We start from the raw sequence: 13,143 nt of genomic DNA, 5'->3' as shown, positions 1-13,143 counted from the left end.
GATCTTTGCTGATACACTTTTATACACCTAGCTATATCTTAGAACTCTTCCTCAAAAAAAGAAAAAAGAAAAAAAAAAAAAAAAAGCATGCTTTGTGACTTTAAAAAAAAGCATGCTTTCATGGTTTTAATATTATATCAATCGTAATATGCTCGATCTATACATTTGTAATGGTAAAGGTAGGCAAGTCGCTCTAACCAAGCAATCGGATCAATTGCACATTACTTGCAAGTTACTTGTAAATTCAACTTTTTTTTCCCCTTAGCTCTTTACATTATTTCTTTCCCATTCACAAATAATTAAACTTATTATTAATTTTTGTGTAATGAGTGGTACACCATGCCTTGCTCCAAGGGCTTATAAGGCATGCGTGGGGCGCTTCTCTAACCGATGTGGGACTAAGGGTGTCAAGCCTCAAAGAGGTGAAAATCCCAAAGACCACACTCGGGGACGAGGACAAATCCTTGCGGGCTTGACTCCCCAAAGAGGACAATGAGCTGAGTGTGCGGGGAAAAAACCCCCACATTTAAAAGCGCTTTTAAAATAGTGCTCTCTCCTCTTACATTCACGGGGATCCTATCATGAATTTAATAAGTAAATCCTACCATAAATGTGAAAGGAGGGTGTACAATTTTCCGTACTCTGAGAATATATAAGAATTACTCATACTTACGAGACATTGAGAGGAAGCTAGCAATTAATATTTTACTTTTTACTTTTTTTAAGGGGGTTATTTGGTTTAAATCAATGTTATAAATTTTGTTTCATTCCAAACAGAATTTCTCGTACCGGTATGCAAACCAAAATGGGAATAGCCTCTGTTCCACCTTGGATCAAATTCCGGCTAGTTTCAGACATTTCAATCAATTCTGAGTAATTTTGGCCGAAATGCAATTTTCAATTGGAATGAATTTGGCTTCTTCTTTTGTTTTTTTTCAACCTATAGATACTTTTCACCATTACATGCAAAAAGATTTTGAGTTCCATGGATTCTATTCTACCTCACAGCATCAAATACAACCAAAATAATCTACAACAGTGAAGTGAAGAACACAGAGAGAGAGAGAGAGAGAGAGAGAGGTAAAAACCCGAAGGTGAACTTCGATCATTCTTTGAGCCTAAGGTGGATCACTCATGAAATTTCAACCTTCACATATTTGCAGCACAAAGAGAGTGTCAGAGAGAGTTTTGCGGCAAAGAGAGTGTTGTAACTTGTAAGTTAAAAGTTAAAAACTCAAACTTAAATTAGAGAATTTCAACACTAGGACTCGAGTAGAGGAGCTAGGGTTAGGTGGGGGTAGGTGAAATCTCTTAAATGGGTAAGCAAGCAAATGGTGCCATGTTTTTTCTTTGAGTAATGGTAGGGACACATAAAAATGTACAATTTTATGCCACAACTCGCCACGTGATAAGTTGTGAGTAATGAAGATGTGTCCCCACATGACTTACCATCACACCTTCACCAATCACAAGAGGCTACATGACAAATTGTTGTACAAAGTTGTACATTTTTATATGTGTATTACTCTTTTTCTTTTCTAGCAAATAGTGCCACATAACCTAAGGCTAAAAGTCTAATATGAACTGACAATTAAAAATAGTACTACTTGTTTAGAAAAAAGAAAAAAAAAATATACACATTGTTCAAAAAAAGGGCAACCAATTAATAGTATATAAATAATATTAAAAAAAAGGAATAATCACATTATTATTTGCTTATTTGTGGTTACTTTGGTAATTAATTACTTATTACCTTTTGCCTTCAAAAAATTACTTATTATCTTTTGGAAAATTTATTGAAATATTTATAAAATTTCTTTTATATATATATATATATATATATTTATTATATAAAAGAACATCACAACCTTTTAAGATGATGTGCCATGCGTATGAACCTAGGGGCGGAGTCAGGAATTTTTTGTTTAGGGGGGCCAAGTTGCAACTCTAATATATTTATCAAGATAACTCCACATACACATATACATATGCTTTTTTATTATATACACACTTTTTTATTTGATAAATTATATATACACACACACCAAACAACAACGAAAAGATTTTAGTAATTTCAATCAAAATTATGTTTGGTGGTGATCTTACGTAAAATAAAATTCATTTTTACTATTTTTATAGTGAAATTCTTAAAAAATTTCATTTCGATACGAATTATCAAATTTTATACTAAAGTAAGTAAAATATCTTTCAATTGAACTAATGAAATTTTCAAACCATGAATGATCCAAAACTTAGAGGAATAAGTTAGGCTTTAAACATATTTGAAGCTATCTTACTCTAACTCATTATGTAGTAACTAAAGAAACATTTCATGTATAGTTTTAGTGATATTATTTTTTTAATGAATCAATGACTTGTTAATTGTCACATAACTGGTTGAAAAAGATTTAGATTAAAATATGTTGGGTGTCAAACTTTATCAAATATTTAATACATATAAAAACATATTTTACAATAAAAAATAAAATTGTGAAAAATAATGTTATGTCTCTATAATTATTAGACCGGTTTTTTTTTTTTTTAAGAGCATCATTGTATTAAATCAAATATTTGGAGGGGGCCAACTCTTATTTTTTAGACTAAATTTTAAAAACATTAAAATAATTATATATATTTTTAAAAATTTCAAAATTTTGGGGGGCCATGCCCCCACCCTTACACATAGCTACGCCCCTGTATGAACCCAAACTGGAATCAGAAGCTTCCATAATAGAGCAACTAGGGAAAAACTTAGATTTAAAAACCCGATAAAAGAGTGAGTTTTTGGGTCCGTTTGGATTGAGTTTATTTTTGCTGAAACTGAAAACTAAAACTGAAAACATTGTACCAAAATAATTTTTAAATGTGTGAATAGTGTCGTGGGACTCATTTTTAATGAAAAAGTTGCTAAAAAGTGAAATTTGTAGGTTCGTAAACAGTGCACAGATGCACTGTTCACGATTAACTTGGTCAAATAGTGCGGCTGGAAAAAAAAAAAAAAAAAATCAGAAAACGCAGACGCAGCTATAATTCGAATCCAAACGGGCACTTTGATGACAACTCATACTTGATCTTTGAGTACCTTTTAAATTAAAATTAAATTTTAGGTTTCTAAAAGAAAAAAAATCAAAACAATGTAGGTCATGGTAGTTAAACAATATTTCTTGTGAGTTGTCTACTTTGAACACCCCTTACAAGACTCTTTCTTAGTAAATGACTAAAAAGAAAAGAAAAGAAAATTAATACGAAGAGCCAAGTCTACGGTCTATCCGAAGTCTCTTTAGTGTTACAGTGTTCCACCTCACTCATTTTTGCCTCTCTCTCTCTCTATATAAAGGAGCTTCCGAACCAGCCTTTCCCTCTCAGTCTCTCACACACCAATATACAAAACCTCAAAATATAAAACAACAATGGCGAAACACCAAACTGTAGTAGATGAAGAAGAAGAAGCCCCAATCCACGGTGATATTCTAGAGGCTATTCTCACGCATGTGCCACTCATCGACCTCGTCCCGGCTTGCCACGTGTCCACCTCATGGAAAGGCGCTGTGTTTTCCTCTCTTCGTCACCTGAACCCGGTCAAGCCTTGGCTCATTGTCCACGCCCAGTCGACCCGGTATCCGTACACGACGACCTCGCACGCTTACGATCCTCGCTCGCACGTGTGGGTCGACATCGAGCAGCCTTCGATCAAGTACGTCTCGACTCTCCGGTCGTCGCACTCGAATTTGCTCTACATGCAGAGCCCGTTCCGGTTCGTTTTCTCGTCCGACCCGCTTCAGCTGACGTGGCACAGGGCGGTCGCCCCGCTGGTGTGGCGGCCCGACCCGATCGTGGCGCTGGTGGGGGAGCGCGTTGTGATCGCCGGAGGCGCGTGCGATTTCGGGGACGACCCGCTCGCGGTGGAGACTTACGACTTGAAGACGCGCGCGTGGGACACGTGCGACGACATGCCCGCGATACTCAAAGATTCCTGTGCCTCCACGTGGCTTTCGGTGGCTGTGGACAAGTCAAAAATGTACGTGATGGAGAAATGTTCCGGTGCGACGCACTCGTTCGATCCTATAACTAAGACCTGGCAAGGACCTTATGATCTCCGATCCGATCAAAACGTTTTCTCTTCAATAATCGGATTTGTCAATGATCGAATGTTCGTGGTGGGTTTGGTCGGAGAGGCTGAGAATGTCAAAAGCGTAAAAATGTGGGAAGTGAAGGGTGAAATGTTGGATATGAAAATTGAAATCAGTGAGATGCCGAAGGAGCTGGTGGCGAAACTGATAGGGCAGAGTCCACGCGTGACGTCGATTGGGATGAACTCGATGGGCAATTTCGTCTTTTTGCACAACCCTTCTGATCCGGCGGAGGTGATCGCGTGCGAGGTGCAAAACGGTGGGTCGTTTTGCTGCTGGGGGAGTGTGAGGAATGCGGCGGTGGACGACGGGAGTAGGATTGTGAAGAATTTAGTGTACACGTGTGCCAACGTTGGACTCGGAGAATTGCACCAGGCTTTGAGGTCTGGTGATCGGAGATTAACTATTAAGGAGGAGATGGAGTAGAGATTTACAGAGGGGTACGTGGCAGCTGATAATTGGTTGGTTGAAGGAGTTCGCTCTCCTTGTATAAAGACTTTGGAGTGTTCACTGCCCGCATTTTGCAGTTTATTATGGCCCTTTTTTTTTTGTTCTTTTTTTTTTTTTTTTTTTTTTCATTTTTTATTATTATATATACATATATATACATTCGTTGTATATTAATATTTGTATTGATTACTATATTGGTGAATATATATATATATATATATATTTTTTACTTGTTATTAAATTGATATTTGTAGTTCTTTTTATTTGTTAATGACAGTTTTAGTTATAATTATTAGTAAGTTCTGTTCTGTCACAGTTTTAAACCTGAAACTGGTGTCTTTTTTTTTTTTTTTTTTTTTTTTTTTTTTTTTTTTTTTTTTGGCAATCGAAACTGAAACTGGTGTCTTTTTTTTTTTTTTTTTGAAAAGGAAACTGGTGTCTTTGGTACCATAGGGATTAAAATTTTAAATGTCTTCCTTTTAACCATTAACTCACTTTTTAAAAATAATAATAATAATTTGATGAAGTATGACATAAGTGGACTGAATGCTCAAACTTGGAATGTGATTAAAGACCAAAAAGAAGAGCAAACACTATGGAAGTGTACTGGTGTGCTGTCAACCAAATACCCTTCAATGGTTAAGTTAGAATTTCTCTTAAGATCTTTATAAACTCTCAGAGTGTAAGAGTTAGTAAATTTCTTACATACCTTTCATTTGATGAAGTCTAATCTTTGTGTCCGTATGGCATGATTAATTTTGCCAACTTATTTTACTATTCAGCTTATTTTTGCTACTATTCATAAGTCTCACTGTACTTTTTGGTACTATTCGTGGGTCTCACTGTACTGTTTTAGCTAACTTTTATCTTTACTTTTAGCAAAAAATTTTCCATTTCAGCAAAATAAACGGATCTCAAACAGACCCTTTATTTAGGGTATTTTGAGTGGGTTTCCTTGTTTCGTACCACTCTCATCATTTCAAAGTAGTGGACTTATGTGATAAATCCTAGTTCAGAGTACTTGTAGCTAAAATTTAGTGAGTGTTGGACATGAGTTACTTTAGATGATCTCATCAATTGGACGAGCTCTTAGATGAGCACTTTGGACATTAGCTCATTTTAATTCCCCATCATAATTCAATAATTAGGGATTAAGAATTTAAACTTTAAATGTCTAATTTAGAAATATCATGAGATACCAACTAATTAAGCTTCAAGATGTTGACATTAACCCAATAATTTCAATTCAAGAATATTTTTTTTATCAACCCTTCCTTTTTTTTTTGGGGGGGGGAGGGGGGAGGGGGGAGGACTTGGACTGGGAACAAACACCGTGGGTGTTGAGTGTTATCAATCTAAATAAAGCAACAATAAGAAAGCCTTTGTCAAATTACAAGAATATTAAATTGAATCAAATGACAAGCTTACACACTTTGAGAGTCTCAGTATCTTTTGGCAACAAAATCCGGCAGGGAATGAACGCTAAAGAGCTGATTTCACAGGAGGCAACAACAAATTCCAGCAGGGGATTGGTTTCGGGTTTGGGTTTGTGTTTTGTCATGAGTCATGACCCTCCGGGAACAAATATATGGAGTCTTGTCTTGGTTTGTGAAATGATTTGGTTTGAGCCATATGACTAAATGAAACCCACTAGTGGTTTTTCTTGGGCCTAATTGCCATGAGTTTGTCTCTGGCCCTTGTGTTAGCTTTCTAAGCAGTGTCAGCTTTCTAAGCAATCAGTTTGCTTTTTGGAAGAGTTTATTTAGCTCATGCTAGGCCCCTTACATTCAACACAAGGCCCCCGAAAGTGAATCTTTTTTTTTTTTTTTTTTGGCCACATGAAAGTGAGTCACTTATAAATAAATAAATTCTAAAACCATAAAAAATTACACAACTTGTATCACAACTGTGCATGTAACAGATAGTAAATTGTAAGGAAAAAGTAATGAGTCTATGTGAAAATGACAAACAACAGTCAATCACAATTTGACATATAAAATAGTTGTGCTAGTTTATGTGGCACTAGAACTACTCATAACTTCAACCATTTTATTCGTCAAACCAACAAATAAAAATATTTACTGTTTAAGGGAACAAAATCCGATTCATTTTAGTTCAATTTCATACCTCGAAAAGAATAATTATATGGTTCATTTTTGTTGCATCAGAATGCAATGGAACGAGGTCTACTTGTTTCATCATATGTTCCTTAAAGGTAGGAATATCATACAAAATTACAAATCCTTAGGCTAGAAGCTCTTGTAGTAACCCCTTGTGCTTTTGGAACTTTCAAAGTTTTCTATAGAGTTCTTTCTTAATTGCAAGGTTCAAACCTTGGATTCAGGTAGTACATAGACAAAGCTAAAATATCAAGCAAATTAATAGTATCACAAAACCATAAGAATGGTACCATAAATTTTTAAATTGTGTTTTCTGATCAGGCATACTTGGTGTACTTGGCCACATTAGCTATTATGCTTTTCATTCATTTACTACATTATGGGCTTAGTTTAGAATCTACATTGCAAATTATGCATAAGTAGCAGACTGTCTGATATTTCATGCTTATACCATGGATAAAATTGCAGTTGCAGTTCACTTCTGTTAATTATGATAATGTTTGTTTTCTTGGTCGTACCTTACAGACGTATATTCTTTGGTGTTTGGAGGACTTTTAATCTAGTGTCACGCTTCCATGTTTTTGGGTGGTGGGATCATCTTGTTCTTCCCAGCCTTCTTTTCATTCTTGGTTTTAGGATCAATCTCTAGGAACGTTATGGTGTTCCATGACTGATCTTGGTTTTGTTTTATCATTTCCTTCTTTGCCAAAGGCTTTCAAATTAAAAATTAGCATTGCCATTTTTTCTTATTAGGTCTAAAGTAAGGTGAGGCTAAAGCAATGTTTTGGTGGCATGAAGGATTTCTTGGAGCACTGGGTGCCTCCATGAGCTAAAAAGCATTGTCTTGATAACCTCATGGTCCATCATCTAACGCAGCAATTCCCAATGTCTCCCCTTGTCGGAAATAAGATTTGTAGTCCGCTAAACGGCGAATTGAATGACAATAAAAGTGTAGACTCTAGTCTCTATGCATCTTAGAATCAGCTTGGATCTGATTTACTTTCTTTTTTTTTTTTTTTTTTTTTTTTTTTTTTTTTTTTTTTTTTTTTTTTTTTATATAAGATAAAATTTCTACTCTAGCCTAATTTAAATGTATATATGTGTGAAACTCCCTCTTGGAGACTTGAACCCGACCCTTACCCTCCACACCCGACAAACACATATACTTGTGGAGTAATCATCGCACCAAAGGTGTGCAGTGGTCTGATTTATTTCTACAAGTGAAGAGATTGGTAACCTATTTTATTCATGGGTGGATTTGGGTTTACAGTTTGTCCATTCTTCTTCTTCTTTTCTTTTTTTTTTTTTTTTTTTTTTTTTTGGAGTGATAATTCTATAGTTTACAATAATGGGAACTTGGGAAGAAATGATTTGAATCCTAGTTCTCTTAATTTTATGCCTAATGAGTTATAAATTTTTTGCACCATTCTATTAATTCAAAACAAGTGGCTATTACCCAAGAATTATCCCTAACATAATACTTGTGCATTTTTAAAGTTTAGGACAATAATGTTTTTTTAAAAAAGGGGCCAAAAATGACAATCAAATTCGTTAAAAAAAATTTAGAATATTCATCCAATATTCAAGAATTGGTTTTCAAGAAGAAACAAAGCAAAACATGACTTATATTAGAAACTTAAAAATTAGCAAATATTATTTGAAATTTTGAAGGATTAATTAAACAATAAAGTACCTTATGTATTCTAATTAGTTTAATTGGAATTAGGGGTGGCAAATGGGCGGGTTAGGTCATAAATGGGTTGGGTGTGTAGTTACCCATTTATCCATTTATGACCCGTTTATATATAAATTAATTATCCATTACCCGCCCAACCTATTTAATTAGTAACCCACCCATTTAACCCAATATGACCCAAATAAATAAATAAATAACTTACAAAATTTCTCATAAACCAACAGGACCCTTGAAAATCGGATTAAAATCTTTTAGCTTTATAACAACATCAACCACTTCATTTTCATTTATTTTCCCAAACTTTCTCACAAACCAAACAGAACTTCTCCTCACCCAAACCAATACCTAGCTAATCAAACAATCTTTTAAGCAAACAAACAAATACTCATAGAACTAACTTGAACTTTAGTCTAAACTTTGAACTATAGTTTTTCCCTAATTTTCTCAAAACTTTCTCGGCAACCAAACAAAAAAACTCGAAAAAAAAAAAAAAAAACAAACAAACAAACAAAAAAACAAACAAACTATTACTAGAACACTCAAATATTTTTCACTGACTTAACACTTTCTTGTGAGCTTCACACCGAACTCAACGCCAACAAGTGCAACGAAGAAGAAGAAGCCATGATACCTGACGATGACGGCAATCAGAATCTGCTACAAACTCTCGAAAACCAAAACACCCAAACGCTTTCTAGTGAGTTTCACACCAAACAAGAACAAAAAATGGTTTTGACGGCACAAACACTGTTTAATAAATCATGGATTTCTCTAGTGTTCACGCCTCCGCTTTCGATGACGAGCCCAATCGGCGATATTGTTACAAATATTTGTACAGCCTTCGTTATCAGGCCGGTTCTCAAGCAGGTCACCCATAATCTCGATCCGGAGCTACCGGTTCGAGAAGTTACTATCGTTGAAAGCGAACACAAAATCAACATCTGTAGAAGCCGATAAACTACCTTCGGTGAACTCCGATTCCATCCCCGTTCTTTCTCTAGAATTTTCTTTTGTTTGGTTAGTGAGAAAATCTGAGGGAAAGTGTTTGGTTACTGAGAAAATCTGAGGGAAAGTGTTTGGGAAAGTGAGACTGAGGGCTAGGCTTAGAAATCTAGAGGGTACACTGTTTATTTAGGTTCAGTAGGTTTATTTAATTTTAAATTTTAGATGGGTTTAGTGGGTATTAGTGGATTTATCCATTTAGACCCATCTAATTAAATAACCAAATGGGTAGGGGTGTCCACGGGTCGGGTCGGGTCGGGTTTGGGCTCAACCCGGAATCGACCCGACTCTGTCGGGTTGAAGGACGGCGGCAGGTCCGCCAATCACGAAAAACAACGGGTCGAGTCGGATAGGGCTTGGGTGGACGATGGTTGGACCCGAGTCAACCGAAAGACAGAAAACAAAGACGAAACTTAGTACAAATTTCACAAATCTTAAGAACAAATCTACAGACCCAAATATTAGTAACCATAAATCCGAAGAACCCAGACAGAAATGGAGAGAAATAATAGCAGATCTGAACCTGCATAAGACTAAAACGAAGAAATAAAGAGTGTTACTGGCAGATCGGCGGCGATGGTGCGATGAAGGAGATCCGTAGCTCAGCGATGGTGCAATGAAGGAGTTTCGTAGCTCAGCAATGGTGGATGTTCGAAGATCTAAAGATTCAGATCGGTGATGGTGTGATGAAGGGATGGTGGAGGTTCGAATATCTAAAGATTCAGATCGGTGATGGTGGAGTCGAAGATCTAAAGATTCAGATCGGCGATGGTGTTGGCTGTTAAGCGTGAGAGAGATCGAGAGTGTGAAACTCTGAGGCAAGACTGAGCGAGCGAGTGGACAGAGAAACTGAGGGTGAGAAGCCAGTGATGGTCTGAACTGGAATGGAGAGTATAGAATGAATAAGAACTGGGTTTATATACACGGTCGGGTCGGGTGGATCGGATTTTGGAAGGGAAGACCCGCCGAAATCGGTTTAAGATGGCAAGGACCCGCCACCAACCGCCAGGTAGTCGGGTCGGGCAGTTTTCGATTCGGGTCCGGTCGATTTGGACACCCCTACAAATGGGTCTTTATCCATTTAACCCAAATACTCAAATGAGTTGAGTTAAGACTTATCCAAATAAGGTGGGTAATGGGCGGGTTAATGGATATGGATAAAAATTGCCACCCCTAATTGGAATTTATTATTATTGAATAAGATGCTTGAGTTCAAAAGTTCAAATCACATTTATACCAAAAAGAAACATTTTTGTATCTTAGCATTGGTGGTAAAAGGCAATTATTAAGAGCGAATGTCATATTTATTATTCTAGATATAGGATGTTCAAAATATGTAATATCATCTTATTATTAATTTGAGATACATTTGCTATGTTACCCTGCCAAGAACATATAACATTAGTCTCTTTGCAACAATGAAGGTGAGAAATTTGAAGAAATCTACTCAAAACCTAAATGCAAAACAGATTGGCGGAAAGTTAGCAGCTCCATTGTTCCAATAATTTATCGTGTTTTCAGACATTGAACTCAAGACTACAGTAGACTGATGTGATCTATAGCATCATTTTAAGGTAAATGAACCAATATAACCACAATCCGAAGGTATTGATGTATATAATATGACGAAATAATGCTAGAGGCTCAGATACCAATTATGGATACATATAAGAAGCTCACAGGTTAAACAGAAATTAAATTAATTCCAAGCATATGATTTGACAAAAGGGTAGTAAATGAACTAAGCTGTTTATGAACAGTTCGAGTTTGTCTCAAAAAAAACTTGTTTATATTTGTTTGTTTAGAAAACAAGCCAAGCCCAAACCTTAAGTTTAGGTTTGCTTATTAAATAAGCCTAGCTCAAACAAAATATTGTGTTCATGAACAAACTCGTAAACACGAGGACTCAATTTAACTATATATAATATTATATTTTGAACTATATATATTTATATAAACTTGAAATTAGATTGTATAAAATTGTCAATAGGTTTTTAAGATTTTAAATTATTTTTTGTAACTTATTAATGATAAAAACAGTATATTCATAGTTAAAATTCATAAAATTGTAAAGAGATAAAACATTTTAGTCATAATATCACACTATATAAAAAAAATAAAAAATAAAAATTTAATCAAGTTGCTCGTAAACAAGCTCAAGCTTACTCGACAAGAAAATGAGTCAAACTTGATCATAAAATCTTGTTTGATAATAAGCTCAAGCTTAATTCATATTTCTTTAAAAAAAATTAAATCAAAAAGCTTGAACATTCAACACTCAGCTCAACTCATTTACATTTGGCAGTCAGCGATCTTCACTAGCAATACTTCGAACTACTACGCACACGCCTTTCTTCAATATCATATATGTTATCAACTAGCCTTTCATCGAACATGCACTCAGATATTTCAAGAGCCTTAACGAGAATTTTCAGTGTGGACATTTTTTGTTAATAAGGAACTAATGGCATTGATTGAAATGGCACCATTTAGTGTTTACTTCATTAATAGTTTTGATCAAAAGCTGTCGTATCATCTGGAGAGTGTAGTTTTCATTTCTGTTGTTAGTTAGTCCCACATGTCAGCTTGTTATTGGTAGGTTAGAATAACTGTTTTTCCCGCTTATTGTGGGAGGTTTGTTAGTCAATTTTCTTTATTTTTCTTCTCTTAGATTTTGTATATAAGGAGCTAGATATTTTATCTATTCTCAGTTGCTTGTATTCTCCCATAATCAATAAGAAAACCGAGTTCTATTTAGAGAGAAAGAGAGAGTTATCTGTTTTTTACATTTTTACCAGGAACTAATTTTAATAAAGACAAAATTTAAAAACAAAATTGATTATAGTTTAAGGCTATAATCTTAGTAAATAAAATAAACATTATTACATATTTTAAAAATCTAACCATTGAATTACAAGTTCTTTACACTTTTAACATAATGTCAAATTTTGCGTTAATTGGATATTACTTACTATATGATGCTCATATTTTATGCATAATTTTAATTAAAGCAACAATAAGAAAGCCTTTGTCAAATTACAAGAATATTAAATTGAATCAAATGACAAACTTACACTCTTTGAGAGTCTCAGTACATTTTGGCAACAAAATTCGGCAGGGAATGAACGGTAAAGAGTTGATTTCACAGGAGACAACAGCAAATTCCAGCAGGTGATTGGGTTTGGGTTTGGGTTTTGTCATGAGTCATGACCCTCCGGGAACAAATATACGGAGTCTTGTCTTGGTTTGTGAAATGATTTGGTTTTAGCCATATGACTAAATGAAACCCACTAGTGGTTTTTCTTGGGCTTAATTGCCATGTGCTTGTCTCTGGGCCTTGTGTTAGCTTTCTAAGCAGTCAGTTTTCTAAGCAATCAGTTTGCTTTTTGGAAGAGTTTATGTTGCTCATGCTAGGCCCCTTACATTCAACACAAGGGCCCAGGAAGTGATTTTTTTTTTTTTTTTACTACATGAAAGTGAGTCACTTATAAATGAATAAATTCTAAGACCATATAAAATGATACAATTTGTGCCACAACTGTGTACGTAATAGATAGTAAATGATGGAGAAAAAGTGATGAATTTATGTGAAAGTGACAAATAGCAGTCAATCACAATTTGACATGTAAAATAGTTGTGGCAATTTATGTGGCACTAGAACTACTCATAATTTGAACCATTTTATTCATCAAACCAACAAATAAAAATATTTACTGTTTAAGGGAACAAAATCCGATTCATTTTA

General features: G+C 35.1%; 1 protein-coding gene across 1 annotated transcript; it reads left to right on the top strand.

Annotated features, from left to right (window-relative positions):
• The first annotated feature begins 3,300 nt into the window (after positions 1 to 3,300).
• Positions 3,301 to 4,883, top strand: LOC126718459 (F-box/kelch-repeat protein At1g23390). Its single transcript, XM_050420659.1, has one exon. It carries the CDS (start codon positions 3,411 to 3,413, stop codon positions 4,554 to 4,556), a length of 1,146 nt encoding a protein of 381 aa, XP_050276616.1. The 5' UTR covers positions 3,301 to 3,410; the 3' UTR covers positions 4,557 to 4,883.
• The last annotated feature ends 8,260 nt before the right edge of the window (positions 4,884 to 13,143 follow it).

This window comes from Quercus robur, chromosome 3 (genome assembly GCF_932294415.1).
Source record: "Quercus robur chromosome 3, dhQueRobu3.1, whole genome shotgun sequence".
NCBI lineage: Eukaryota > Viridiplantae > Streptophyta > Magnoliopsida > Fagales > Fagaceae > Quercus > Quercus robur.
This window is presented reverse-complemented; position numbering and strand designations above follow the sequence as displayed.